The 27,823-nt window shown below is 57.4% G+C and overlaps 2 protein-coding genes across 5 annotated transcripts in view; one reads left to right on the forward strand and one right to left on the reverse strand.

Moving 5' to 3' along the window:
* Positions 1 to 780: 780 nt before the first annotated feature.
* Positions 781 to 20,345, forward strand: GRN (granulin precursor). The gene is made up of 16 exons (XM_006268241.4): positions 781 to 974; positions 9,098 to 9,256; positions 10,268 to 10,414; positions 10,939 to 11,023; positions 11,560 to 11,672; positions 12,054 to 12,201; positions 12,860 to 12,966; positions 14,023 to 14,152; positions 14,520 to 14,617; positions 14,758 to 14,994; positions 15,137 to 15,373; positions 16,346 to 16,579; positions 16,967 to 17,209; positions 17,440 to 17,667; positions 18,180 to 18,422; positions 18,754 to 20,345. Exons 2-16 carry the CDS (start codon positions 9,098 to 9,100, stop codon positions 18,898 to 18,900), a joined length of 2,556 nt encoding a protein of 851 aa, XP_006268303.2. The 5' UTR covers positions 781 to 974; the 3' UTR covers positions 18,901 to 20,345.
* A 976-nt stretch (positions 20,346 to 21,321) lies between these two features.
* Positions 21,322 to 27,823, reverse strand: part of FAM171A2 (family with sequence similarity 171 member A2) — a 32,780-nt gene continuing 26,278 nt past the window's right edge. For all 4 annotated transcript variants that reach the window (XM_019475921.2, XM_019475920.2, XM_019475913.2 and 1 more), the window contains 2 exons: positions 26,715 to 26,841; positions 21,322 to 25,969 (listed from right to left, as the gene is read on the reverse strand). In XM_019475921.2, coding sequence (XP_019331466.1) covers positions 24,340 to 25,969; positions 26,715 to 26,841 — 1,757 coding nt within the window. In that variant the 3' untranslated portion in view covers positions 21,322 to 24,339. The remainder of the gene's footprint in view (positions 25,970 to 26,714; positions 26,842 to 27,823) is intronic.

The raw sequence follows: 27,823 nt of genomic DNA on the forward strand, positions 1-27,823 counted from the left end.
GAGTCAAGGCTTAGTGTGGTTAGGCACAGACCGAGGGGAGTGAGGACGACACATTTTGTTACCCTCAGATCAGATGAAACTGGGAGTTTTTGGCTCTTGCCACAAGGGGCCGAAAACATGTTACATGCAGTGAATTCACAGGAGCCAGCAACACTGGAGAGCCTGTTTCATGGGGCCTAATGTCACCCATATGCTGTGTAGGTGCCTTGATGCAGTCAACAGCTCAGCCTGCAGATGCTGTAGCATCCCTTCCTTCCTTCCATCCGTCCATCCATCGTACTTTGTAGGAAACAGTGCCAGTCTAACGCAGTCAGCAAGAGAAGTAGGGCAGCCACAGAAGCAAGAATACACCCACTCCCAAGCCGTTTGTGGTGCATGAGGTCTATCATTTCTTAGCAGCTCCTTATTGATAAGCACATGGGCCATCCACCCTCAAGTAGGGCATCAACCCCCAAGGCAACCAGATGCCTCTTCATGCAGGGACTCAGGTGGGCACTCAGGGCCAATGTCACATTAGCAGCTGAGCGCAGGGGCGGGTGGCTTGGGCCACACTTGTCGCGTCTGCGGGCCCCTGCGAGCCGGATCTGTGCTGGGGGCTCGGCTAAGGATGACCCTGCCAGAGCAGGGGCTGGACTGGATCCCCTCGGGGGTCCCTCCCAGCCCGGCTCTCCGTCCTGCTCGCTCCCTCAGCACCAAGAGACCCAACGCAAGCTCCTGCCGGGCCGTGGAGGGGGGGAAGGGACCGCGTGTCATGTGACTCCGCCATCACCTGACCAGGGGTTCCCGGGAAGGACAGGGCAGGTTTTCGCCGCCGAATTCTCCGCCCCACTTTGGAGCAGCGACCAACGGGGGCGAGGCAGGCCGGGCTCGTGGGCCAATCCGGGGGAGCGGCCGGGGCTGGCATCTGGCAGTGTCTTTGGCTCTTGTGGTGCTGGGTCGGGAGCTGGTGTTTGGTTCGGCCGCCGCCGCCGCAGGTACCACGCGGGGCGAGGCGGGTGGGTGGGTGGTGCCGGGCCGGGCCGGGCCAGGCCAGGCCAAGCCGCACGAGGTGGTTGGTGCCAGGCTGGTGCGGGGTGTCGGCACTTCCTCGCTGCGCGGGGGTCCACCTGGCAGGGGACATACCCTGGCCGCCACCTGGGTTTCCTCCTGGCTGGGGGCGGCCACGAACGTGGCAGGGGGTAGCACCCACCCTGGCCGAGGTCATGCTTACTTAGCCTCCCACTTTCACTTCCAGCGGAGAGACCTCGGCCTTACGGAAAGGGGAGACTCCTCCCTGGCCCTCAGGCCGAGGGCAAGCCAGGCTCGGGGGCATCCGAACCCCAGGCTTTTGGGCTCGGGCTTGCACGTAGGATGCCCGCCAAAGGATTTGGAAACATCCGAAGCCCCAGGCGGGGGCAGAGGAGACTTGCGGGGAATAGGGCCACATGCGGTTCTTGAATGACTGGCAGATTTGGAATGGATTTGGCCGATTTTGAGTTGGGACACGAACACATTTCCTTTAAAAACGAAAAAAAAATCAATCGGTCGGGTGTCAGGGCTGGGGGCGCCTCTTCTGCCCCCCCACCCTGCCCTTGCCCACCTTCTCAGGTTGCACAGGCTGAGGGCAGAGAGCCTGTCCTGAGGAGTGCAGCTCTCCCCTGCCAGCTGGGAGAGGGGCACAGCTCTGGGTGGAGTCGCTGTGATAGGGGGTGGGCAGGGCAGGGCAGGGCAAGGGGGCTCACACCCTGCCCTCCTCTCCCAGGTTTGTGGGGTTGGCCCCCTGGAAGGACCCTTCTTTCTCCTTTCCTTCCCAGGCCTCCCACCTCACCAGGAGTTCTCCCTTCTCAAGGGGCCTCCCCTGTGCTCTGCATCTCACCTCCTTGCTTCTCAGGCTGCTTTCCCCCAGCAGCCTGGTTGGCTGCTCAGCCTGCCCTGTGCTGGGCAGAGCAGGGTGGGGACCCTGCAGCAGCCTGAGTTCCCCTTGTTGCTGTGAGTGGGTGGAGTTGAGTGCAGCTGGCACCAGAGATGAGAGATGGGTACTGCAAAGTGTTGATTTCAGGTGTCTGACATTGTTCTGTGCTGATAGTGATGGGTCTGTTGCCATATGCCCAGCTAGGCCCGTACTTCACTCTGCTTCTGCTTCGGTTAATACGTGAGGTAGAAACTGGTCTTGTCATGAACACATGGGACTGTGCACGACAGGGAGAACATGGCTGCCCCTCTCTGTTCTTTCTTTCTTTGCCTGCATAAAGTGCGTGTGCTCGCCGCATGGGTTGAGGACCTGGCTCTTCCCTGCCCATTACCAAGGAAGTGATTCATTCCCATGTCTGTGAAGTATCCCATGATGATGTGCGTGAGTGAACAAAGAGCTGGGTTCATATGATTAAACTTTAGTGGTGCTGCTTGGGTGAATGAGTTAGCCTGGCATTGCTCCTTCTTTCCTTAGGCAGATGTTGGTTGTTGCAGCCAAGCACACTAAATCGGACCCTTCCCAGAAGCAGAATCCTGGTGTAGTATGGGGTGGCTGTGACCAAGTAATGCTGTTCAGGGGGAAATATCCTTGTGCTAGACCCTTCCATGGGGAACCGCGTCCCTTCAGTGTTTGAGGCTGTCTTCAATGCCAAAGCAGGTGACTTTTCAGCAAGATGTCAGTATACGTAGGCTCGTTTGGTTCTTGTGGAAACTGGGCTTGGGCAGTTTTTCTTTTAGTGCAGTGTAGCTAGGAGAGGCCCATGCTATATTTCCTGTCCCAAGTGTTCCTGGATGTGGCGTTTCCTTGGTTTGCCTCACTCAAAGCTACTCAAAGAGTTTTGCCTGCCCTAAGATCTGACACTGATCATCTCACTGAGAACGCACCTCTTATTGGTAGTGAAGGCAGAAGCAAATAAGCCCTCTCTCCTCACTGGTGCTGGGGTCGGTACCTCAGTCTTAGAGAGGCATGGAAGGATGGTTTTAGCCTAGTGCTGAAACAAGCCTGGCAGGTTGTGCAGGTTACTAATTTCTGGGAGCGAATTCCCCTCAGTAGCGAGTATCTGAGTCTGGAGCTTCTGTAATTTTGCCTTGACCTGGGCATGAAAACAGCAGCCGCCTCTGTATTTATGGCTGGAATAGTAAACAGTCCTGCTTCAGGTAACTGGGTGCATGCACTGGGTTTATGGGATCAGCCAACCAGCATATGTTTGTTCTGACCAGACTCTACAAATTTAAGGAATTCTTTGCCTGGAGCAGGTCTCCCCAGAGCCTTGACTGTATGTATCTCTTGGGCACTGCTGTCTGAGAGCCTCCCCTTGCTGTCTGGCATAACAACCTGTTGGATGAGAAGGAAATTAAGAGCTTGGAGGTGCAGTGAAACAGGGCCGGCTTTGTTTCCCACCCCCCTTTTGCTTCTTGATTCTTGTCTACCCTGTGGAAACAAGTATTATAGAGATACTGGTGCAACATGGTTGCTGGCCCCAATGCAGCTGAAATACAACCTTATGATTGTGAGCTATGTAGGATTGTAGCAATGGTCTAACCACCTCCTCAGCCCTATACTAGAAGATGAAACACTGTCAGCCACAGCAGGGGTTACATATGTACTGTAGCCGGCATCTCTGAGAAGGAGGCTTTTCCACCCTTAATGGGCCCTGACTGGCTTGGGCATGCTTCTTTATATTGGGCTTGTCCTCGGGGAAAACTAGCCTGCAATAGCTGTTGCAGAGTAAATAGGGGGTGTAAAGAGCACTAGTTCCTTATTGTTGCATAAGAACATCCACAGATGGAGTTAGTGCATTATTGCCCTCTGGGCTGTTTCCTTGGGTAGATAAGCCGTTGGTCTCTGACCTTAGTCTGTTCAGTTTTATTTCCCCAGTTAGCTTGAGTTTCATTTCCCACTTGGCTTTCAGAAATGGTTATTAGAAACTGGTCATATGAATCAAGTGAGAAGTGCTGGGGTTTGCAGGTCCTCTTACCCTGCCCCACTGCATGCACTGTTGCACCCACCCACACGCACACTGTTCTTGTGCACCTGGGATACAGACACGGTTCCAGGTCTCACGCATGTTGTTTGCCATAAAAGCTGGTGACTTGACACTTGTCCAAAGTTGCATGCCACTCTAGCATGTGACTTGTGAGAGTGATGATAAGTCACTTCTCAATAGTGAGAGGCTGGTTGGGGTCAGAGGGGTTCTCACAGGGCTTTGCAGTGTTTGTGAGGGGGTGAGAGAGGTGCTGGGCGAGCTGCTCTGGAGTCCACATGTTTCTATGGACTAGAAAGATGCAAGGAATAGTAAGATGACCACTGTCCACTGTGTCTAGGCATGAACTGAACTGTCCTTTGAAGGCACTTCTGTCAGTGCTTATGCAGAGATGTGAGTGTAGCCCCGGATGGAAGCATTATCCCTTTGTCAGGTGGGGGAACTGAGGTGAGGGGTGGGAAGGAGTCTGACCTGGGTTAACTGGTGGGGGTAGAAGTGGAGCAGACATAGACTCCAGGAGCTACAGTCCCAGCCAGGTACAAGGATGGCTTCTTCATGGTTAGAGTTGGTGGAATTGATTTTCCCAGGAGGATCCTATGGTTCAGAGCGCTTAGGGGCAGGAGGTTGTTACAGACACCGCCCAGATCAACTCTGCAGCTTGGCATGAGCCAGAGCCATCCATTAGTCTGAACCTCTCTTCCTGGGTCTGCTGCTGACTTGCAGCCACTTATTGGGCCTTGGCTTCTCCTTGTATAAAATAGGGATCCTTCCTGGGGCTGAAGGGTGCAGGGATGCAGGACTGAGGCTGGTTTCTTGTGGTGGCTGATACAATAAGATATCATTGCTGAGGCCTGGAGATAGCCTCAGTAGTGAGCTGAGGGAGAAGTAACCTCGTGATGTAACCTGATGCGCTTCCCAGCTCTTTGGATTCTTTTTGTGACTCATCTCTCCTGTCTGTTGGCCCAGAGCGGCTCCAGTAGTGCAGGACAATTCCCTTAGCCAGGAGGCAGCAGGCCTCAGGGGCTGTGACTTGCAAGGGGATATGAAAGGCAGGTTGGTTGGTTGGGAAGCAGGAATAGTTCCTTGCCTGCAGGTCTCTGACTCCCAGCTGCCCTGGCATCTATTGGAGATAGATGTGCTTCCCCAGTGAGGGACCAAGCACCTCTTGTTGGCTTAGTTTCCTTGGCCAGAAACCATTGGGTGGGTACTAGAAAAGGCTGGTGCCTGAGATGTCTGGCTCTGGGTAGGAGACTGCTCCTTGCATATGCTGGTGGGGGCAGAGGGGCCACAGGGCTGCCTTTGGCTAGTAAGGCCACAGCCCACCCCTCTCACCCCTCCCTGTCCCCCATGCTCTGGGCTTTTGGATGACAGTAACCTCCCTTTTGGTAGCGTCTGGCCCTGTCAGCTGAGATGCAGTGGGCGAGATAAGCACCTAATGCTGGGTTCTTGCACCACGAGACGATGTTATCTGGCAAGCTGTGGTTGTGGATGTTGTGTCTTGTGGCTTGAGCTTGCAAGATACCAAAGAGAGAGATTAGGAGGGTGGCAGGGGGGGAAGAGGTACGTCCTGCCTGCATCCCCTTTGGCTCTGCTGTCTCCCAGCCTGGCCAGGGCCAAGGTCAGGCTCCCTGGATGGCCTGCACAGGGCTACATTCACAGGTCTCTGTTGCCAGATGCAGCGGTCCCTGTGCTGCTGCGGTGCTGGCTACAGAGTCTTCCATGCAGCTGTCTTTCTGGACATGCTGTGTGCTTGCAGACCTGAAGGCTTGGGTGTGCTCCCTTCTCTCTTTCTATACCCAGCTCAAGAACACCAGTGCTTCATCTGATGGGGAAATGAGATCACTGGTGCTGCTAACCCTCAGCACTTCCCAACCCTGGGGGGGTGGGGGGCAGTATCAAGTATGCTTTGCCAGCATTAATATGCTTTGCCAGAGTTAAGATGCTCGCTTTATTTGGTCCCTGGATGTCAAGTATGGAGATCCTAAATCTTGGCAGGATGAAGTGACAGGCCCAAGGTCACACTGGGAGTCTGTGGCAGAGAGGGGCCTGGAACCCAGGTCTCCTGACACCAGTTCAGCATTTTGACTACACGCCGCTGCTTTCTCTTCACAGTGCTCAGCTACTTGCTGGGGCTGGGAGGAGTGCTGTGTGTGCAGATGCCTTGCTGCGCTGTCTGTGCTGGGGCTGGCTTGCCTGGGGGAGCTGTGGGATCTGCTTTTTTTTCCTGTGGAGCTGGCCTGCCATCATTTCTGAGGCTTGGAGATAGCTTGTCCATCTCCCTACCTTCTCTCCCTCCCCAGCAGGGCAGAGGAGCTCTGCAGGTCCTTTTACCCTGTCTTTGTGAGCTGGACATCTCCTGTGGCCTTTGCTCTAGGGGCTCTGGAGCAGGCTTCATCCTGTAACCTGACCTGAAGCACCAGGGTGTGGTCTTTCAGGCCAGGCAGCATCTTGTTGGTACAGTGGGTAGTGGTCACTATTTCTTCTAGGAAGGAGGAGGCCAAAGGACTGTGCCAGGCTTGGGAACAATGCAGCTCCTGGTCTGTCCATAGGCTCTATGGGCACTGGGAAACCAGCTCCATGCCCCTCCTTGGGCAGTGGCTCAGTGCTGTGGTCTCCACCTTATGGACAGGGCAGTGACTCATCTTCAGTTCCCCAGCGAGGTCTGTGGCATTGGGAATGGACTGCGCTGATATTTGAAAACCTGCCTGGGCAGGACGGATGCCATCGTCCCATTCACTTCAGTGGGACCTGGGTTCCTGGAGCCACCGGGGGAAGAAGGAGCTTGGCAGCCCTTGTCTCAACAGCTCCTGCCCTTCTCTGAAGGAGAGGAGGTGAGGCTGGTGGAGAGGAGAATCCCAGAGAGTCCCAGTGCTCCTCAGCTGGGAGGGCAGAAGAAGCTGGGTAACATCCTGCCTGCCACCGAGCTGCAAGTGCTGGGGATCTCCCTGTGACACAGAGCCTGACTGCCCAGCTTCTTGGACTGCTGCAGGGCTGTGGGGAGCCTGGAGCCATCCCATGAGCCCAGCTCTCAAGGCCTGCCCTGCGCACAAGGCTGGTGTAGGGCAGGGCTTATGGAGTCCTGGGTTGGGGCTTCCTTGCCAGCAGCAAGAGCATTGGGCAAGAAGGAGGAGAGAGCTGGTGGTCAAGGCCAGACTGGTGGAGTAACCCTTGTCTCAGAGAAGATTTGTAGAAGCTGAGGCCTGTGGGATCTTCCTAAGGGTGGAGGGGGATTGATGAGCAGGACATGACCAACTCCCCAGTGTCGGGCTTGGGTGTTTCAAGTCTGTCCAACTCAATCACTGGAGCACCTGCCCACTTGATACAGCAGGAGCTGGGAGCCAGCTGCCCTCTGGGGGCACTGCCACATACAAAGTGGGTTGGGAAAGGAGGGGCTCTGGTTCTCTTTCCCCCTTCCTTTTCTACCCCCTCCCCCTGCCAATAAGGTCAGGGCTGGTTGGATCCTGCTGGCACCCTGAAGGAGGCCTGTCGTGTGCTTTTAGCGACTGGCAAACGCCTGGAGCTCAGTCAGCCGGCTGGTCATGGCATGAAGAGGTGCTAGGGCTGGGTCAGCACCATAGGGACATGCTGAGCTGTATGTGGCCAAGCTGAAAAACAACCCCACCCATCGTGCACACTCCTCTCTGCAGCTTCTTGGCACTCCCTGAGCTGCACAGCAGGGGCTAATGCTGTAGGTGTCTTGGGTGTTGTGTGGCCCAGAGCAGGCAGAGCTGTCAAGGAAGCTCGCCTGGGGGTGCAGCAAGGGTGCCTGTCTACTCCTCCTTCAGCACATGGCAGAAGCCACGTGCCTGTATGAAAAAGCTGCCTGCCCTGAAGGCAATGAGCCGCCCCCCCTGCCTTGGTTACCTGCAGAAGCTGGCTCAGCTGGAGAGAGTGTGTGTTGGGTTGGGGGGTAAACAGCAATGGGCCCTGTTCACAGAAAGGGGATGGCAGATGGTGCCTCTGAAGTCATTACATCAAGCTGAGGAGCCCAACCAGGACTGCCCTGTCCCCTTCTGTTTGCCTGTGTTACAGGCATGGGGTTTCTGGTCCCTGCGGGGAGGGAAAAAGCTGGTGGCACCACATATGGGATCCAGAGTCCTGGTGCCCAGCTCTGTGTCCTAACCCAGAGGCTGTGCTCCTCCTACTTGTGGATCTGGCTGGGAAGCCATGGAGTAAGGGGGCAGAGTGGACCCTATGTTAAGTCTGGCTGTTTCCCCATGCTCCTGTGTACTAATAAATTACTTTTGTTCCTGTTTCTGTTGCTAGGCTGTGTTCAGGCCCTACTGAAGCTGAGCTTTTTTTATTGTGGGAAGAGGGAGGGAGGAGGCCTTATCAGGTTGGACTTTGCTGCTTGTGTAGCTTGGCTGCCTCGGTGAGGAGGGGAGGGACAGGTGTGAGCTGTGGCTGTCTGGAGGGCCTAGATCCTCCACCTGCCCTCCCATAGCACTCTGAGAGATGCAGAGGCAAAGCAACAGCAGGTCACAGGTGGTGGATGTCCTGGGCCTTTGGGGTGTCCTGGCACTAGGCAGTACATTGTGGGCTGGGTCTGGGGGAGCATCTGAACTGGGGCAACTGTAGTGCTGCAGGCTTCTAGCTATGGCAGTGGAGAGCTGGGAGGGAGGAGCTGAGGCCGACACCAGAGCTGAGTCGCAGCTCCCCTGCCCCACTTGCTGGCCTCTGCTGGCACATCCAGATGTTCAGCACAACACTGCATGACAGCTGTTGCCCCTCTGCCTGGCAGCAGGAGCTGGTGACCGCAAGGCTCAGCATGGGAACAGCCCTAGAGTGGGAGGGGCAGATAGCTACCAGCTGTGGAGGGCTGAGGAAGGCAAATAGAAAGCAACATGAGGGTTTCCCCTCCCTGTAAGTAAGGGAACCAAGTAAAGCACCCATGCATGGCAAAGATCCTGACCCTCTCCCTTCCCATCTCCACCCCCAGTTCCTGCTGGGCCAAGCCACTAGGATAGAGCCCCTCCAAGGGGAGGGGTTGGGAGGGCAGGTGGGGCCCTGCCCCGGGCTGCAAGGGCAGGCCCACTTGGCTCCTGTTTAGCCTTGCATCTGACTAGCTGCCCAGCGTGAAAGGCAGGTCCCCTGTGCGACTGTGGGGGCGAGGCTGCTGACTGCAGGTGAGCGCTGAATGGCTGCTGGATGGTCCCTTGCAGATGCCCTACCCAAGGATGTGGGCCCTTGTGCCACTGTGGCTGGTGCTGGCTGGTGCTGTGGCCTCGCTGAAGTGCCCTGATGGACGGGTCTGTGAAGGATTCTCGGCCTGCTGCCAGGAGCCAGGTGGGGATGGCTATGCCTGCTGCTCGCTGTCTCAGGTGAGTGCCTGTTTCCTTTCATGGTGTCAGCACAGCTGAAGGGGCATCAGAGAAACCCTCTGCAGGGGATGCGCTGCCCTGAAGGCTGAGCTCCCCACAAGGCTGTGGTGCAGAAGAACAGTTGGTGTGGGTGATGCGGGGTGGGGGAGCAGGGGGGTGCTAAGCAAGGGCTGAGCATGGAGCCCGCTTGTGGTCTGACCAGGAGCCGAATGCCCCTTACACTGGAGGCTTGTATGAAACAAGATCGAGATTAACAGAGCTCTGCCCAGTCCCTGTGTATTGAGTAGGGACCCACAGGGCCTGAGCTGCCCTCAAGGCTGAGTGCTTGTGGTGGGCACTCGCGAGGCAGCCAGCTTTGTGCTGGAAGGCTGGGGGAGTCTCGAGGGGACCAGTCTTGGAGACAATAGAGCCTGTAGGTGAGTGGCAGGCAGGTCTTCCTGGGGGTGGCTCAGGGGCCAAAACTGGGCATTGCCACAGCCAGCACCCCTTTCCAGCCCAACCCCTGCTGCCAGGGCCTGACTGTGATTCAGTGCCCTGCTGGGAAGCTGCGGTTAGCCTTCCCCATCACATGCTGGCAGCTGCTTCCCCGTGCGGGGAGGTGATCTCACTTCATGGAGCGGCCTCAGCCCCTGGCCTGTTCTCTAGTGACCTCTGAAGGGAGACCTTCCACCGGGGCCCTGTGCACTGGCCAAAAGGAACCAGCTCTGCAACCAGGGCCCTCTGCTGTGCTTGCCATACAAGCAGCAGACTGCATCTTAGGGGAAGACTGCTTGCGAGCAATTGCCTCCCACCCCCTCTCCTGGGCTGGGAGCTCTTCCTGTACAGTGCCCCTCCCTATGGGGTGAGAATCTGTTCCTTGTGCCCCCGCAGGAGGAGATGGGGTCTGGTGAATTTCTTGGAGGGTCAACCCAAGGCAGCCTTTCAGCTCCTTGCTTTGCACTGTGACCTAGAGCCAGCATGAGTAGGTGGCAGGCCCTGTCTGCAGCTGCCACCTTCCCTCTTCTTCACTAGGTCTTTTTGAAGTCCCTGCCTATGATCCAGACAGGGATTGTGACTGAGCCCTCCAGAACTACATGTCCTGATGGTACCCGGTGCCCTGCGGAGTACACCTGCCTGAGCACCTCGGCTGGCTCCTTCTCCTGCTGCCCCTTGTCAGAGGTGAGTGCCTTGGGGCAGGGGAGGGTCACATGGGTTCCCTGCCTGCTTTGTTCTTGGGGCACAAGTAGTTGTATCCATCATCCCATGGGGCAGATAGCTGGGCTGGATCGGGCTGTTCAGTTCCAGCCCTGCCCTTGGGTGGGCTGAGCATGGGCACAAAGAGGCAATGCTACAGGATAGGATCTGCCAATGTACCTCTTCTTTCTCCAGTGAGAGAGAGAAGCATCTGCTTTTTGTGTGAGGGATGCAGTGTGCTCCAGCTGAGAGCTAGGACTCCTGGGTTCTATTCTCCCTCCTCTGCCCCTGATGCAGACCCACTCACCATGGCTGTTTCCTACCTGTTAAGGTAGAAGATGATGCAGGTGCATCTGGAGAGCTGTGGTGGGCTAGAGTCCCCAGTCCCCTCTCATCCCAGTCATGGAAGGGAGGGGCTGACATTTGCCTACTCCTGCAAGATGTTGACTTTTCTCTCTGCCGCATCCAGACCTGATGGCAATGCCCTCCCCACCCTTCTCTTCCTGCAGGCCGTCTCCTGTGCTGATGGGCGTCACTGCTGCCCCCAAGGCTCCCACTGCAGTGCTGACGGCAAATCCTGCTTCACACTCCCAGGTATTGAGCTGGTGAGGGCCCATGGCTTTTCTGGCTCCCCAATTAGCCAGGAAGCTATGTGGCCAACTGGTTTGCCATTGGCATTGCTGGCCTCTGCCTCTAGCCCTGTATCCAGAATGCAACCAAATATCACTCTGGGCTGCTTGATACCAGGGTCTCCACCAAGTGTGTTTCTTCACATCACCTACACAGTGGCTGTTGCACTCACCTGCCATGTGCCTGTGTTTAGCCAAGTCCTTCTATGTACCTAGCCTCTTGTGGGCACTGGGAGTGGAGGTTTCTCCAGATGTGGGACTGTCAGGGGAGGGAATATGTTCCACATCTCCCTCTGAGGAGGACCATGCACCTGACTGCCAACTGGAGCATGCTGATCTGTGGTTCAGGCTGCCTTTTTGCCTTTGTTGCCCTTCCCTCCTTGCGTGAGGCAGCAAGTGGCCAGGTCTAGAGCCACGCTGAAGCAGATTTCCACCCCTGCCCCCTTCCTCCCCCTAGCACAGTGGTGCTCTCCTGCCAGATTCTGACCTTGCTCTTCTCAGATCCTCATGACCTGGCTGCTGTCCAGTGTCCTGATGGTGAATCACAGTGTCCTGATGATTCCACCTGCTGTGTAACTGTTGATGGCACCTGGGGGTGCTGCCCTATGCCAGAGGTAGGGAGCACCAAGAGGAGAATTTGGGTGGGGCAGCAGCAGAAGATTGAGAGGCAACAGCACCTCTGGGGAGGGGGAAGCCTGGGGTAGAAATGTAGGGTATTGTGGGATGGGCTTGAGGGGCATTGGCAAAACTGACGTGGGGTGCCCAGGGCAGGGATAGCAAGGGGCTGCGGAGCAGGATTGGTCTCAGGAGCCCACGGAAGCATTGGAAGTGCAGCCATGCTGTGGGGAGGTCCCACTTGAGCAAAGGGGGTGGAGCTGTCTCAGGGCCTCCTGTGGTTGCCTGGGAGCAGATGTCTGGATTCCCCAAGGATGGAGCTGCAGGGGCAGGGACCTGGCTCCCCTTTGCTCTGGTGCTAATATCCCCCTCTCTAACAGGCCTCTTGCTGTGTGGACAAGGTGCACTGCTGTCCTCATGCCACTACCTGTGACCTGGCTCGCTCCCAGTGCCTGTCAGCTGATGGGGACCAGCCCATGCGTGTGAAATTCCCAGCCAGGAAGCGGACGCCAGGGCTAGGGGCACTAGGTATGGGGGAGATGTCCCCTTGGGCTGCTGGTGCCCTTTGGGTGGGCTTTCAGGGGCCAGCCAGGGAGTCTGGGCCCCCCTGTACTTGGCATGGGATCTGGTGTCTGGGCTGCAGGAGGGTTCAACCTGCCCCATCCCAAGAGGATTCTGTGGCCTCTGAGCTGCATGCTGTGCCCCTGCAGAGACTCCAGGGCTGTTCTTGCCCATCATTATGGAAATGAATCATTTAGGGGGTTGCTTGGGCAATAGTGAAATGGGACCTTGACCAAATTCCACCTGGGACCTTCCACCCTCCCTGGCCCCCAGCGGCAGGCAAATGTGGCAATTGTCCCTCCCTGGGTGGAGCTAAGCAGCAACCACACTTCCCCACCTCCCCATGTCTCTGGAGACCTCTGGCCTTATTCAGCCCCTTTTGAGGTGGAGAAGCAGCAAGCGAAGCTTGGGGAGGGCTGTTGGCTCCTGGGAGGTGTTTGCTGTAGCACAGGGCTAGTCTGGGAGTTCCTCTCCACATTGAGGCACCCAAAAGCTGCTCCAACCCTGCTCACACCTGGTCCTGGGAGCTGGAGGTGCTATATGAGGCAGCAGGGCTGCAGCTGGCACAGCCAGGGGTTGATGGTCTGTGTCCTCGGCTCCCCTCACTTCACATCTCCTCTTCCAGTGTTGGCTGACAAGACCACCTGCCCAGACCAGAAGTTGATGTGCCCAGATGATGCCACGTGTTGCCAGCTGCCAACTAACCAGTATGGCTGCTGTCCCCTGCAGAATGTGAGTGAGGCCCTTGCGAGAGAGGTGGGGGAGGGTATGGCATGCACCTTTCTTCTCCCCTGAAGTACTCTGTGATCTGCCTATTCACCCCCTTCCTTCAATGCTGGGTGCCCCAAGGCAGCCAGGCATTTCCTGAGACTTGAGCTCTGTGTTTATCCAGTGGACACACTGAGATCATGCATTGCCCCTTTAAGAAGATCCATTTCCTCCCCATCCTCCACCTGCATGGCATGGAGGTGCCTAAGCACTGCCAGGCAATACCTGGTCTTAGCACCCTCTGTCCCTGGAGAGAGGTGGGCAGGTTGAAGCCAGGGCCTGTAGTGCACTGATGCTGCCTAGTGGTGGTGCCATGCACTGCACAGCCAGCACCTGGGGCAGGGCGGTATCTTCCTATGCAAAGGATGGGGCTGGGAATCTTATGGGGTTACCCCATGTGGTGCCATGGGGCAGGCATGGGCACAGCCGAGGCCACAGCTGCACCAAACAAGACCTGTGTTTTGGGTGAACGGCAGGGCTATGTTCCTGGCTGCTGCTGCTTCCTCCCTGTACTGTATCTGCCCTGGGCTGGTTCAGGCCCTCCAGGAGGGGACAGCTCTTTGAAACTAAGCCACAGACACCAAACTTTGATGTGGGGACTTAAGATGCCAGCCAGAATCCCCATGATGGGATGCATGCTGGGGGGGGAATGCTGTGACACTTGTGCCCCATCCAAAATCTGGGGATGTTGAGGGTCCCTCAGCCTGTGGATTTGCCGAGGTCCCTGTGTGCAGACATTGCTGTCCTCCAAAATATGAGGCTGCCTTCTCTCAGCTGTTCCAGCCCAGAAAGTGGCTGCTGCTTACTGGGTTCTGGGCCTGTCAAGTAGGCTAGAGGGTGTACCCTGGGGCTGGGCCTTGCTCTCTTGCTCTTCTGTTGCTGGAAGCTGAGCCCATGGCTGGTCCCTACCCTCACCCCATGCATGTGGCTGCTGGGGAATGGGGTCTGTGGCTCGGTGGCTCTGGGAGTCCTTGGCCTGCGAGGAGTCTTATGGCCTGTGGGTTCTCTCCCTGGGTGCAGGCTGTTTGCTGCAGCGACCAACTGCACTGCTGCCCCCAGGGCATGACCTGTGACCTGCAGCACTCTAAATGCACTTCTGTACTGGGCCAGATGCAGCCACTCACGAGGCTCCCAGAAGTCTCCAACTCAGGTAATGCAGGAAAGGGGGGGCTGGCTTTGTTCTCACCTTGCATCTCCTGAGACTGCTTGAAGAGAAGTGCTGCCCACCTCTAGGCATCAGGGTGGGGGGAACCCTCCTCTGCTGTACTGGTGTTCCTACCCTGCCCTCCCTTGCTATTGCCAATATGACCTTGGGATGGCACTAGACCCCAAGCACAGCATTCCTCAGTTAGCTTGGTGGGTGTCTCCATAACAGGACCTTTCCCTCAGTGTGACACACTTCACAAAGGTCTGGCAAAGTACACCTGTGCAGTCCCCTCTGGAGCTGTGTGGCTATGTGCGTGTTGAGGAAGGTGGGGCTCCCATACCTGGGTCCAACTATTTGTCTTGCTTTCCAGCTCAGAATGTGAAATGTGATGACTTTACGAGTTGCCCAGATGGGAACACCTGTTGCCAACTGAGCACTGGGGCCTGGGGCTGCTGTGCCTATTCAGAGGTACCTGACGGGTTGGTCGTATGGGTCCCTGAGACATTGTGCTGCTTTGTGCAGGCCTAACTCCTATTTGGAGCTCTCCTGCCCTCATTGGCCCCCATGTATACCTGCTAACCAGAATTCCTCACCCCCACTTTTCCCAGGCTGTTTGCTGCCTGGACCATGTCCACTGTTGCCCCATGGGCTACACATGCAGCCTAGAACAAGGCATCTGCCAGGAGGGTGATGCCACCATCTCATGGTTGAAGAAAGCCCTAGCACAAGTGAGAGTGACTTCCACAAGCCAAGAGGTGAAATGCGATGACCAGACGTCCTGCCCAGATGGAGATACCTGCTGCAGGCTGTTGACAGGGGCCTGGGGCTGCTGTCCCTTCGCAGAGGTACCTGACTGGTTAGTCGTGTGGGTCCCTGAGGCATTGTGCTGTCTTGTGTGGGCCTAAGCCCTGTCTGGAGCTCTCCTGTCCCCATGGCCACTCATGGCCTCCGTGTATGACCAGAATCCCCCATCTCTACTCTCCCCAGGCTGTGTGCTGCCAAGACCACATCCACTGTTGCCCCAAGGGGTACACGTGTGACCCAGGGCAGGGCAGCTGCCAGAAGGGTGGTGCCACCATCTCATGGTTGAAGAAAACCACAGCACAAGTGAGAGTGACTTCCACAAGCCGAGAGGTGAAATGCGATGACCAGACGTCCTGTCCAGATGGAGATACCTGCTGCAGGCTGTTGACAGGGGCCTGGGGCTGCTGCCCTCTGCCACAGGTGTGTGGGGAGCATGTGTCACACAGGAGGAAGCCTGACTATGGCCAGGAAAACAAAAAATGGCTTAGAGAGGAGGAAGTGGGGCAAGGATGAAGTAGGAACCTGTACTCGGATCAGCCCTTTGCTTCTGAATAAAAGCTGGATGGCTAATGGGAAGGAGTGTGGGGATACGGATATTCCACAGGTTAAGTGAAAGCAAAGTATATCAAGCTTAACTTGCCTCAGTTAGGAAGAACGTATCCACTCTGTCCCAGAGCTCTGACATGAGAGTGCATGTCCAGGAGCAAGGAGTTTTATTAAATCAGTCAAGTTAGGGGTGGTGCCCTCTGACTGGAGATCAGCACATGTCCTCTTATTTAAGAGAGAGGAAGTAGGAAGGAAAGTGATCTGGGCAGCCATAGGCCTGATGGTCTGAAGTTGCATGCAAGGCCCTAGGACCCATTTTGAATGGAAGAATAAGGTAATGGAAAATGAGGTGTACTGCATGTTAACTGATGTGAACGTTTCAGACTGTCCTGGTAGCCAGGTTTTTAGACAAAGGAAATGCTAGGGGATGTATCCTGCCAGGGCAAGATACACTGTCATATGGGAAATGATTGGTGAAGACCGGGATTAGTGTGAGGCTGGGGAGACAGAGAGTGGTCTGGCTGAAGGGGAAAGGAGGGATACTGTTGGGCTGGAGCAAGGCTCCCAGTGGCATTTCTCAGGGGCCAGTCTTGAGAGACTGGTTGTTGATGGACTTTGATACAAATAGGAGTAGTATACCAGTGACATTCCTAATAGCAGAAGTTTGGGAGACATTGTTAGCACAGAGGAAGGCCAGGATATCCTACTGGAAGAACTGGGTGACCTTGAGGGGGCTTTGGGAGACCCAGTGACTCCTGCATGGTGCAGTGCCAGTGTGGTGTGAAAACTCCCTGGGCAGGGCTGTGAGGAGCCTTATGCTGAACATCTTCCCCTCTCCCTACCCAGGCCACGTGCTGCCAGGACCACATGCACTGCTGCCCTAAGGGCTACAAGTGCAGCCCAGAGGGCAGCTGTGAGCAGGGTGGCACCAGCATCCCCTGGCTGAAGAAGACCCCGGCTCTGGTGAGAGTGACCTCTACAAGCCAAGATGTGAAGTGCGACGATGAAACATCCTGTCCAGATGAAAACACCTGCTGCAGGCTGCTGACGGGGGCCTGGGGCTGCTGCCCTGCTCCAGAGGTGAGGAGTGTAGCTGGGGTGAGACTGCTTGCTCCAGGGCTCTCCAGGAAGCTGCAAAGTGGCTGTCAAGTGGGGCTTGGCTGTGATGGGCCCTGGAGCCAGCATGCAGTCTTTGTTCCCATTCACTTTGGGGGAAGAGGTGCCCGTGTCACTAGGAAGAGTGCAAGGGCTCATCATGACTGCCATTTCCATGCCCACTTCCCCTCTGGGGCTGGTCACGGGCTGTGGGTCAAGCTGGGAGCCAAGCTGTGGGGTAAGCCCGAGACTATGACTGCAAGGCTGCAGGTCAAGAGGGAGGGGCACAAGCAGAGAATGGGGAAGGGGAGGCAGGGATGTTCTTGGAGACATCCCCATCATTCTGGGGGCCTCTGCTTCTTTCCTGCCCAGGCCACATGCTGCCCAGATCACATCCACTGCTGCCCCAAGGGCTCCAAGTGCGACTTAACGGGGAGCAGCTGCTTGCAAGGCAGCACCAGCATTCCCTGGCTGGAGAAGACCCCAGCCCTGCGGAGAGTGACCTCTGCAGACCAAGATGTGAAATGCAACAGCCAACAGTTCTGTCCGGATGGAAATACCTGCTGCAGGGTGCCAGGACCACAGGGACAGTGGACTTGTTGTCCCCTGCCTCAGGTGTGTGAGGTTGGGAGCTCTGTGCTGTGGGTCTGTGGCAATGCATCAGCTGTGGCCTGGGTCAGATCTGCTGGCAGATGGCAGGTTGCTCTCCTCTCCCTGAAGTCCCTGGCCAGGCAAAAATACAAGCCAGTTGCCAGTGGCAGGTTAGGGTCCAGCTAGAGGAGGAGGAGGTGTAGGACCTGGTTGGTGCCACATTGTGAGCCCTCCCCCTTCCTCTCCCTGTCCAGGCTGTGTGCTGCTCGGATGGCTTCCGCTGCTGTCCTGCAGGCCACACCTGTGACCTGGAACATGACAGGTGCCTGAGCAAACCGTTGAGGATGTCTGTAGCGAGGGTGCATGTGACCAGCGCCCCCCAGGTCCAGAATGTGCAGTGCAATGCAACGGTCAGCTGTGAAGATGGGCAGACCTGCTGCAAGAACTTGTCAGGTGCCTGGGCCTGCTGCCAGCTCCCGAATGTGAGTACGGGGTGGGGGCACTGTTCTGGCAGCTCCCTCCTGGGCATTCGAGGGCCCTTTAGGTAGTCTGCCAGGCACCCCTCTCCAGATAGCCTCTTCCCTTGCCTCTGTCAGTGCACAGAAGGAACAGGAATGAATGGACAGGTGGGGGCAGTCAGTGGCTGGAACTGAGGATTGGGGTTAGTAGTGAGAAGGTACTTTGATATTCCCCTCCATCTGTGTGCTGGGAGTCTTGTCTCTGGAACCAGAACACAGGAGTCCTAGCACCCACTTCCTCCAGCCCCATCTTGGGAAAGGAAGGGGATTCCAGTAGCCTAGAGTGGGAGCTGGGACCTGGGATTCCTGGTTGCTGTTCCTGGAGAGGTGAGAGGTTTGGTGGCTTGGAACGGGGTGAGGCAGGAGCCAGGACTCTGGGGTTCTCTTTTTGGATGTCTTATGGTGAGCATGTTCATTAGGCTGCTCTCTCTGATGCCTCATGAAGGCACCAACTGCACCCCTCCTCCATCACCCAGGCCGTGTGCTGCAAGGACAAGCAGCACTGCTGCCCTATGGGCTACACCTGCAACTTGGTGGCGCAGACTTGTGAGAAGCAGCAGGCAGCACTGCCCGAGGGCCTGGGCCCCTCGGCTGTGCTGCTGCCAGCCAGCCCCGAGCCCAGCAACGATGTGGCCTGCGACAGCACACACTTCTGCCACGACAACCAGACCTGCTGCAAGGTGTCCATGGGTGCCTGGGCTTGCTGCCCTTACAAGAAGGTTGGTAGCAGACGAGGCAAAGGAGCCCTGCTGCCTCTTGGGGTGACTGCTTTGGACAGGGGGAGGGGGGCATTGGCTTGGTGCCCACATAGAAAAGAGCTCTCGCAGCATATGATTTTAGGTGCCTGGCCCCTGCTTTGTGAGCTGAGGTGAATCTGTGCCCTGGACTGTTTCCTTCTCTCCCCTTCACCCCTCCACACCTGCTGGGCATTGTGTGGTGGGAGGCACCACCATTAAAGCAGTGGGGACTGCTGCTTTATTGGGGGGGTGGAGGCAGAGGGTGTGGTGGGGGAAGACTGATCACAAACTGATCTCCCCTGTCTCTCCATAGGGTATCTGCTGTGATGACAAGCACCACTGCTGCCCCCATGGGTACCGCTGCACCAAAAAGGGCCTCAGCTGCATCTGGCATGGGCCCCAGCGCTGGGATGGCAGCATCTTCTCTGCTGGCAACCCAAAGAAGCAGATGTTGCTGTGAAGTGCCTCTTGGGGCTCCCTGGGGACCCCCCTACCACCACACACACTTGTGGGCTCTGCTTTTCAGAGTTGATGCTTTGAGGGGGGCTTTCCTCATCCCACGAGGCTTGCTTGTTACTCTGCCCCCACTGTCTCTCTGTCTTGCCCATGGGTGTCTCCTGGTTCCTCTGTTTCCTCCCTGTGGAGCATGGGGAGTGCTGTGACCTTCCCCCCCCCCCCAAACTCTTGCTCACTCCTTGCAGGGGAGGGAGAAAGGGAGGGTGTAACAGACATGGCTGATGCCCCCCTCCCACTTCTGCCCATCTGCCCTACCTGAAACAGCAGGGACTGCCCAGAATGAAGGGCCTTTTGCTCACTGGCCTGAGCTGCCTTATCACCACCATCCCTTAGGTGCTGTCCTTTTTCCCACCCTGCAGCACAAGGCCTTTGTGTTCAGTACTGACAGCAAAAGCCTTGCATTGTTGGTGAAGCCTTGCACCCTTGCAGTTCTGTCCTGCTGCCCCCTACTTGCCTCCCCCCAGGAGGGGCCCTTCCTAACACTCCTTTCTTCCCCTGCTATGTGCCAGTTGGAGGCCAGGAGGTGGAAGTATTCTTCCTGACCATGTACAGCTGGCTTGCTGCAGTGCACTCTGCTGTGCTAGGAAGCCCAGCTCCCCTACAGCCTTGGAGTGACCAGCTGTGTCACCTCCAGGCCAACTGTGTTGACCCTCTGAGAGGTCTCAGGTATGGCCTGGGCTGCAACAGGGATTTTCCATCAACAGCTTCCTACAACTCCATAGGCATCTTCAGTCCCCACCACCTCAGCTCCTTCCTGCCTTTTCAGACTTGCTGTCTATCCTGAGAACAAACTGGGCATCTCTATGTGAGCTTGGCACAAGGAAAACAGGGGTAGGGGGCGTCTCAGATTCTCCTCTAGAAGGGGACCTTGCAAAGCAACCTCCTGCCATGCCTAGGAAGAGTGTATGAGTCACCTGAGTCTGTATTTTGTGTAAGGCCTGGACCACCAGACACCCACCCTTACCTTAGGGCAAGCCAGGAGAGGCTGAGGCAGGCTGGCCTAAGATGCCTTCCATCAAAAGGCAGAGGTATCTACTGCTGTAGTGGTTGGGGCAGGGACTTCCCTCCCACTACCTGGGTTCCTGCTGCTGCAGGGGCATTTCAGCAGGGGGTTCCTGCTGCTGCATTGTAGCACTTAACATGAGGGTGGAGGGCAGCAGGTTGGCCAGTGCCCTTGCTCCCAGTAGCCCTCCACTGCTGCTGCTCAACTCTTCCCATTCCATGAGGTGAGGCCAAGTCTGTGCCCAGCTGGCAAGAGGCAAGTCTAGGATGGGTTTCTTTCTGCTGGAGCTGCATGGGGTGGGTGGCTGTGTGTGTGTGTGTGTGTGTGTGTGTGTGTGTGTGTGTGTGTGTGCGCGTGTGGGAGAGCCAATAAAGGATTTGTAGGAAGCTTGTGCGTGGAGGGCTTTTGTCCCTGCACTCCTCTTGCAGGGCCATGCACTATCACCCCCTCTGGTGGAGCCCATAGAGCTCTAGGAGCTGCACTACTTGCTGCTTCTCAGTTCCTCTTTCCATCCTGTTCTGAGGAAGAGCTGAAGCAGCTGCAGGGATGGGCCTTGGCCATTCCCCTCCCTCCTTTAAAAAGAGAAAAGTGCTGGAGCTTTTGGTGTGCTCTGGAGCTGAGGGTAGATAGTGCAGTGGGGCGCTGGTTGTATGAGTTCTTGGTGTATTCTGGGGGTGGCATGGTGGGTAAGGAGAGATGGCTGCTGCAAAAGCAGTTTGGGCACAGCAGGGGGTGCTAAACCTCAGCTGGTCCTCCCCTAATCCAACTGTTAGCCATGCCATCCACTCTGCCAGGCTGGGACTGCCTTATGCTTCCTCCAGTGAAGACTCCAGGTATTACTTTTAGCCCAGCTTTGCTTTGCTTGAATTGGATTACAAGCAGGGCATTAGCCCCCCCCCCCCTGGCTGCCAGCCCTGTTTTTGGCACCTATCTGCTTCAGGGGAGCAGCTTTCACCCTACTAGTACCGGGGGGGGGGGGGGGGGGGGGGGGGGGCAGGGATGATTAGCCTGGAAGCAGTGCAACATGCCTCCACCCCAAGCTATATTTATGACCGGTCCCTGCTGTGTGCAGTCATGTGAACTTAGTAGTGTTTTACTGGGAGCTGCTGGAAGAGTTGGGGCCTGATTGTGCTGGAGTACCAGTCCTGTCTGTTACAAGCCCACTACCAATTGGAGCCTGCCCCTACCAGCATTGCTCTCAACTCCCTGCCCCACTCAGTGTGTCAGGCACCGCCCAGGGATTGGGCTAAAAGCAGGCCCTTGCGTGGCAAGGGGCTTGCATTGGCACAACCATGGGGTAGCAGATGCAAAGGAAGGGCGTCATCTCCTGAACCTGAGTGAAATAGAGGCCAGACACGGGTGTTGCTTTGAAGGGGGTTTTATATATTAATACCATTCTAAAGAACAAGGAGTAATCAGGCCAGTGCGGACCAGAGCTCTCGCTGGATTCCTTCGTCCCTCCCTAGGGGAACAGGGAGGAGGGTTTTTGCACTCAGTCGGTGGCTAGCAGAGCTAGTGGGGGTCAAGCTAATTCCCCTCTAGTCCCCCTGTCCCACCACTCCCACCCCCAGGAGGGTTACCCTAGTACATGCACAGACCCGGCATTCAGTTCTTTTTTCTTGCCACGTATAAAACATTAGAAACAGGAGTAAAATCCAAGCGGGGGGGGGCAGGAAGGGGAGGGGCTGGAGAGGGGCCTTGGTGCTGGCAAGAGCCCCATGGTGCTGGAACCAAATGGCACCAAAGGAGCTTCAGCATCACCAATCCCACCAGTCCTGCTGGCTGCTGCTGTTTCTAAGATGAAGGCTGGGGAGGGGGGTGGAGCAGGGAAAGCATCTGGCCTAGTGGTGGGGGGATGTAGCCCTGCAGCCCTGGCATGTGGCAGGGGCCTCATGCTGCATAGGGTGTATTCATAGGGCTGTATTCCAGTACATAGGGCTACACAGGCTTGTGCTCTTGGAAAAAGGAGGGGCCCAGCAAAGCCTGAGCATAGCTGACCTGGAGAAGCTCTGATGGGAACTGCAGGGCACACTTCCCTCCCAGGCTGACATGTGGGTCCCTCACTGGGCTGCTCTAGGACTATTCCCAGAGCAGAGCCTCTCCTGGTTCGGCCTAGCCCTGCAGGGGAATGGCCCCTCTTGACATATCCAGTGCCCCCCACCCCCACCTCGGGCAAAGCAGAGGTGCCGCTCACCCTGGTCCATACAGCATTTAAGGCAAGATCTTTCCAATGCAGGAAGAGGCCCTGGTCCTCCATGTTTCAAATGGAGGGTGTTCAGCTGCCTGCCTTTCCCCCACCATTGAAGGACCAGCACATGGGCCTCCCTTGGTGCCCACTGCTTGAGCAGGCACAGAGAAGGAGTGGGTGCGGATCAGGCCCTGCCGTGCTGCTAGCAGGGGCAGAGTCACAAGGGCTGGAAGAGGCCCCTGGGCCAGCCCACTTAGGGCAGAAAGACACTGAAGTTAAAGGTAAAAGCCAGTGGAATCTGCTCCTCTCTCCGTGACATGTCACCCCTAGCAACAGCCCCCCGCCTGCCCCACTCCACTTGTTCCTGGTGGCCTTCTTGTAGAGAGACATTGGCTGCAGTGCCCCCTCACCATTTTCCCAAACAATGTCTCCCAGTCTCTCCCCCACTGCCTCCCCCAACACCAGGGCAGCAGGGAAACAGCCTCCCCACAACTAGGCTCTGGTTGGGGAAGCCTCTCTGCTGCAGGGCACTGTGGGATGCACCACACACACACACACACACACACACAAGACACGTACACAGTCTGGTTTACTCCCTATTAGACGTTAAGCCCTTGTGGCACAGACCCAGCAGCTCCCTGCACCCTGCCCCCCCCCTGCCAGCGCATGGTCCACCCTCAGTCCTCTTCCAGCAGTGGCCCCTATCTGCCCTGGCTCCATTCTTGAACCTGCTTGGCTTTGGCAGGGGTGGGTGCAGGGGAGGCGGGGGAGACAATGCCAAGCTGTGCCAGCCTGGCTGGAGGGAGCCGCCTGCCCAAGGGAAAGCAGCTTAGGCAGGAAGGCGGATTTAGCCTGTGGCCTGTTCCTGCACACACTTCCCAGCTGTGACATCCCCCCATGGGGATGGGGGGGGAGCGAGGGGCAGGAAGGCACTTGGAGAGGGATGGGACCAGAACAGCACAGGCACCTTTTGGGGGGGGGGGGGGGGGGGGGGGCACTCCAAGGGCAGAGGAAGGACTGGAGGAGATTCCTGGTCCTCATGCTACAGAGGTTTGGCAGTATGATTAGAGACACCCAACTGACTGGAAAGACTCTGGTTCCCCTCAGAACACCTCCCCTATCTACAGGCACTGGCCAGGCACCCGCTGGGGACCCAGGCCTCGAAACCCATCTGGCAGGGCCAGGTGAGTGGAGTGAGATGTCCAGGAAAGGCCTGGGACTGCCACCATCCAGCCCCATCTCAGGGAGGAAGGTGATGATGGACCCCCACCACCCCACAACCACAAGCAGGCACTGTCCTATCCATGCAGGGGGGGCATGAGCGGGGAGCACCCTGGCCTCAGTTTCTTGCTCTGGCTCTGAAGGAGTAGCTACACGCAGGCCTGTCCTGCAGGCAGGGTTGGCAGACGGCACGCACAGCACCTCCCGTGGTGGTGGTGGCGGGTGGGCAGGCAGGCAGCATGTGGTGGCACCAACCACCCTACAGTGTGCTTCAGAAGAGCCAGTTCCAGGCACCCAGCCATCCTCTGCTTCAGGGGCACTGCGAGCTCTGCCCCCACCCTGCCTGGCAAGAACCCTCACTCCAGCATTGGCTCAGGCTGGCAGAGGGAACATGGCCTCACTCAGTGCCCCCCACCCCAGCCCAATCTCCTTGCCTGGAAGGGGAGAGGGGGGCAGCAGCTGAGACCAGGCATTAAAGGCAGTGGATTAAACAGGTGCTATCTGGTCCTTGTAGTCCCCCCTTTCTTGGAGCTCCTGGCCAGGCGGCTGCCTCGCCCCTCCTCTGCCTTGGACAGCAGGTCCCAGGATGGGGCAGACGCAGGATGGGCCAGGGTCTGTGGCTCTCCGCTGTCTGCCTCCCAGGGCAGGTCCCTCCCTTCCCCTGGGTCCCAGATGCAGCTCAACCCAGGAGGAGATGAAATCTGGTGGGGTGGGGTGGGGCAGGTCTGTGCGGTCCATAGGATCCAGGTGTCTTGTCACCCCCTGATCACAGGGTTCCAGTGATCCCCTTGGGGGAGTGGAGTCCTCCAGTCTCCTGGGGCTTCCCCACAGGAGTGTGCATTTGGCCCCACCACCTCCTGCACCCAGAGCAGGGAGCTCACCCACCCACCTGCCAAACTGGCTGAGCTGGGGCAGGCACTGCTGGGGAGCCGGGGGGGCAGAGAGGGTGGGGCGCCGAGCCCCCCTGCTGCTTACTTCACATTGAAGACCATCAGTGGCCGTTCCTCGCGCTTCTGCCAGGGGCTCTTCTTGTCCCCCTGCTCGTCCCCCCCCTCCGATGGGTCATTCATGTCATCCTCAGGACTGGTCATGGAGTCCCGGCGCAGCTCGCTGTTGCTGCTACGGGAGCTGTTGCCCCGGCTGCGGCCCCGGCGGGGGATGGTGGCAGCCCGGTGGTCGGCGTTCTCGTCCAGCAGTGGTGTTAGCGAGTTGTCCTCGGGGGAGCAGATGGCTGTGCGGCTCTCACTACTGCTCTGCTCCGTGTCATCGGTGAAGACCAGCTTGGAGTAGGCCACACTGGCAGGGGCTGGGGCTTGGTTTGGGGCGAGGGCTGGGGCAGGGGCTGTGGGGCGCTCTCGCTCCTCCTTGGGCCGCTTGTGGGGCTTGGCCTCATTGACATCCACACCCGAGTCCAGGCTGGCATCATTGCTGCGGCTCTTCTCACTGGTCTGCAGGTCGATGTAGGAGTGCCGTACCTGGGAGGAACGCCCGTCCAGTGACACGAACCAGGCACGCGGGTGTGGCTTCACGCCCAGCTCCAGCAGCTTCTTCTCTGTCAGTGCCTGCAGCTCCCCATTCAGCTGGGCCATGGTAGACTCATTGAACAGGACTGGGATGGTGACAGAGCCACTGACAGAGGATGAGTGAGTCCCCCAGCCCTTGCCCTCTGAGTCCTCCCCCAGCTGCCCTGCCTGCTGCATCTGCTGGTACTGTTGGTGCTGCAGCTGCAGCTGCTGCTGGAGGAGCTGCCGTTGCTGGTCCTGGGGTCCAAACTGGTGGGGCATGGCCATCCCTGCCTGCACTGGCAGCCCTTCCATTTCAGCTTGGTTCTCCGCTGGGCCAGACCCAGCCTGGTCTGGCCCGGGATAATCTGATGCCAGCCGCATGTAATGGGCTGGGATGACCAAAGTGGGCATGACGTTCCTATACATATTGTCCTTCATGTGGTCGATGGAGCCACAGAAGATGAGCTGCCCCGGCTGGGTCAGGGAGGTGGGTCTGGCTAGGTGATCAACAGACTGCGACATCATGAACTCAGGGGGTTTGGGCTCTCCCTTGTGCCCAACATAGTGGTCAAAGGGGGGTGGCAGGGGTGGGGGCGAGGGCGGCTCCTGCAGGTAGGGCTTACTTTCATTCCGTGAGTGCTTCCTCTGTGTCTCTGTGCTCTTGTCCTCCATGCGCTGGTGAGAGAAGCTGCGTTTGTACTCATCTAACGGCGGGGGCTCCAGGGCACCTGGCACATCCATAGAGCGGGCCGCCTTCAATGAGAAGCCCTCCCCAGGCCTCTGGTAGTCTTCTTTGGGGGCGCCTCGGTGGCTGAGGGTGTCCGTGGAGGCCTTGCTGACATGCCGCAGCTTCTGGCTGGAGACCTGCTTGAAGAACTCCTCGCGGGAGCTCTCGAACTCACGGGAGGTGGAGAAGGCAGATTTGAGGATGGGCGTGTGCATGTCTGTGTCCCCATTGGATGATGTTGTCTCCATGTGGCCAGTGCAGATCAGGTTGATCTGAGACATTGAGGTGGCCTGGTCTTTCTTGGAGGCATCCAGGGTCCCGGATAACTGCAGTTTCCGGTGCTGTTGCCGGGGCTTCAAGCACCTCCTCCTGGGGATGCACACACAGGAATACCATCACAGTCCCTGCCCCATTTGGACACTAGGCTCATGGCCTGGCACCACCCCAAGGGGGCTCCTCTACCAAAGCAGAATGAGCTACCTGTACTAAGGAACAGCCACCAGGATGCCACCAGGTCATCACTACAGCAGATGGCTGCAGGCCCCTGGGGTATCCCTGTCCAGGCTCCACACCCCTCTGGGAGTTCATAGCACAAAGGAAAGAGCTAGGAAATACATCCAGAGCAAACAGAGATGTTGATTCTGGAGAAACACATGTCAGAAGGGGTGACAGGTTGGGAGCTAAGCCCCATGCTCAGGCCCTCAAAGAGACCTTGTGTCTGGGGACCAGCTACAGCTTCTGCTGAATACTTGGGCCCCGGCTCACAAAAACTAGACAGCCACAGCCTCCTAGCACAGTGCCAGCCATGTGAGGGGTCTGGAGCCTGGCACTATCCCCTGTTGGAGTGCCAGCCACACAACACCCCAAGGTTGCTACCATGCGGCTCACCAGCCTCTGGTGAAGGCTCTATGGTGAATCCTGGCTCTGCATTAACAAGTTAAACTGACCCAGCAACCAGACTCATCTCTCTGTCCCACACCTCTGCACCTCCTTCCTATGGCCCATAGTCTGTCAGCACCAGTGCAAGGGCCCTTTACCCCTGCACTGTTGAATAGCAGCAGACACTGAAGCCTAGCTCGAACAGGAGGCAGGGAGGGATGGGGAAAAGCCTCACCTGCAGTAGTAGATGAGAAGACAGAGCAGAATCAAGACCAGCAAGGCCAGCGCACCCAGGATAGTGAGCAAGAAGATGGTGTGGTACGTGGTGATATCTTTCATCCCTGCAGCCATTGCCACCAGCCCTGGGAAGGGAGGCACCAGCACTCAGACACAGGCATGGGACCCTTGACTCCTGGCCCTTCTTGCATATATGTGGCTCATGCAGCTCAGCCTCTGGCCATCCTGAGACAGCAGCTACCAGCAGGGACAGCTGGCACCCAGCAAGCTACTTCCTGACTGCCTACAATCCCACTCGAGGCCCAAAAGCAGGGCTGGGCTACAAGGGCAGGGTGAGGTGAGCATTTCCATGTGCTCTCTTCCCAGCTGTGTGCGTGCCCTTCCCCGAGCAAGTTGCCTCTCCCATGCCTCAGTTTCCCTCCCACATTGTGTACAGCCTATGAGCTCACTGGGGCAGGACCTACCTCTCCCTCTGTGGCAGCACTGTGCATGACAGGGCCCTGACCTCAGCCAGGCCCTCTTGGCAGGAGCAACACAAACATCGCAGAGGAGCTTGCCCTGCTGTGCTTGGGATGTAAGGAGAGAATTTTTCATCTGCCTGCTTGGTGGGGCCTCAGACCACCTCCCCCCTGAGCCCAGTGAGGGGGCAGCAAACCACTGTTCACCCACTTAACAGGTGAGGGAAGAAATAGCAGCCCCTCTCCAGAAAGGAATCCCAGAATTCCTGCCTGCTGCCCTCCCCCACTGGCATCCACCTACCCCCATCAACAGGATAGCGGGGTGGTTTTTAAGACAAGAACACAACCCTATTGGGCAGCAGCATGTTCAGGTGGAAGCACAGGCTTGACAGAAGTGGGGGTGCAACCAAAAAACAGTTTGGGGGGTGCTGGCATGTGAGTTGCCCTAGCACAACCTACCCAGCTGTAGGGAGGAGCTGCCAGATGGCTCTCCCTCCCCAGTGCAGTGTCCCAGAGTGCCCAGCTGGTGACTTGCCTCCTCCATGCCCACCCCTGCCTGGGGCACAGAGCAATGCCTGGAGCTGGAGCGAACTGGACAGCCTCACTGCTAGCTGAGCAGCTAATGGCACCGGACATGCAGCAACAGAAC

Source organism: Alligator mississippiensis, chromosome 4, assembly GCF_030867095.1.
Source record: "Alligator mississippiensis isolate rAllMis1 chromosome 4, rAllMis1, whole genome shotgun sequence".
NCBI classification, from domain to species: Eukaryota; Metazoa; Chordata; order Crocodylia; family Alligatoridae; genus Alligator; species Alligator mississippiensis.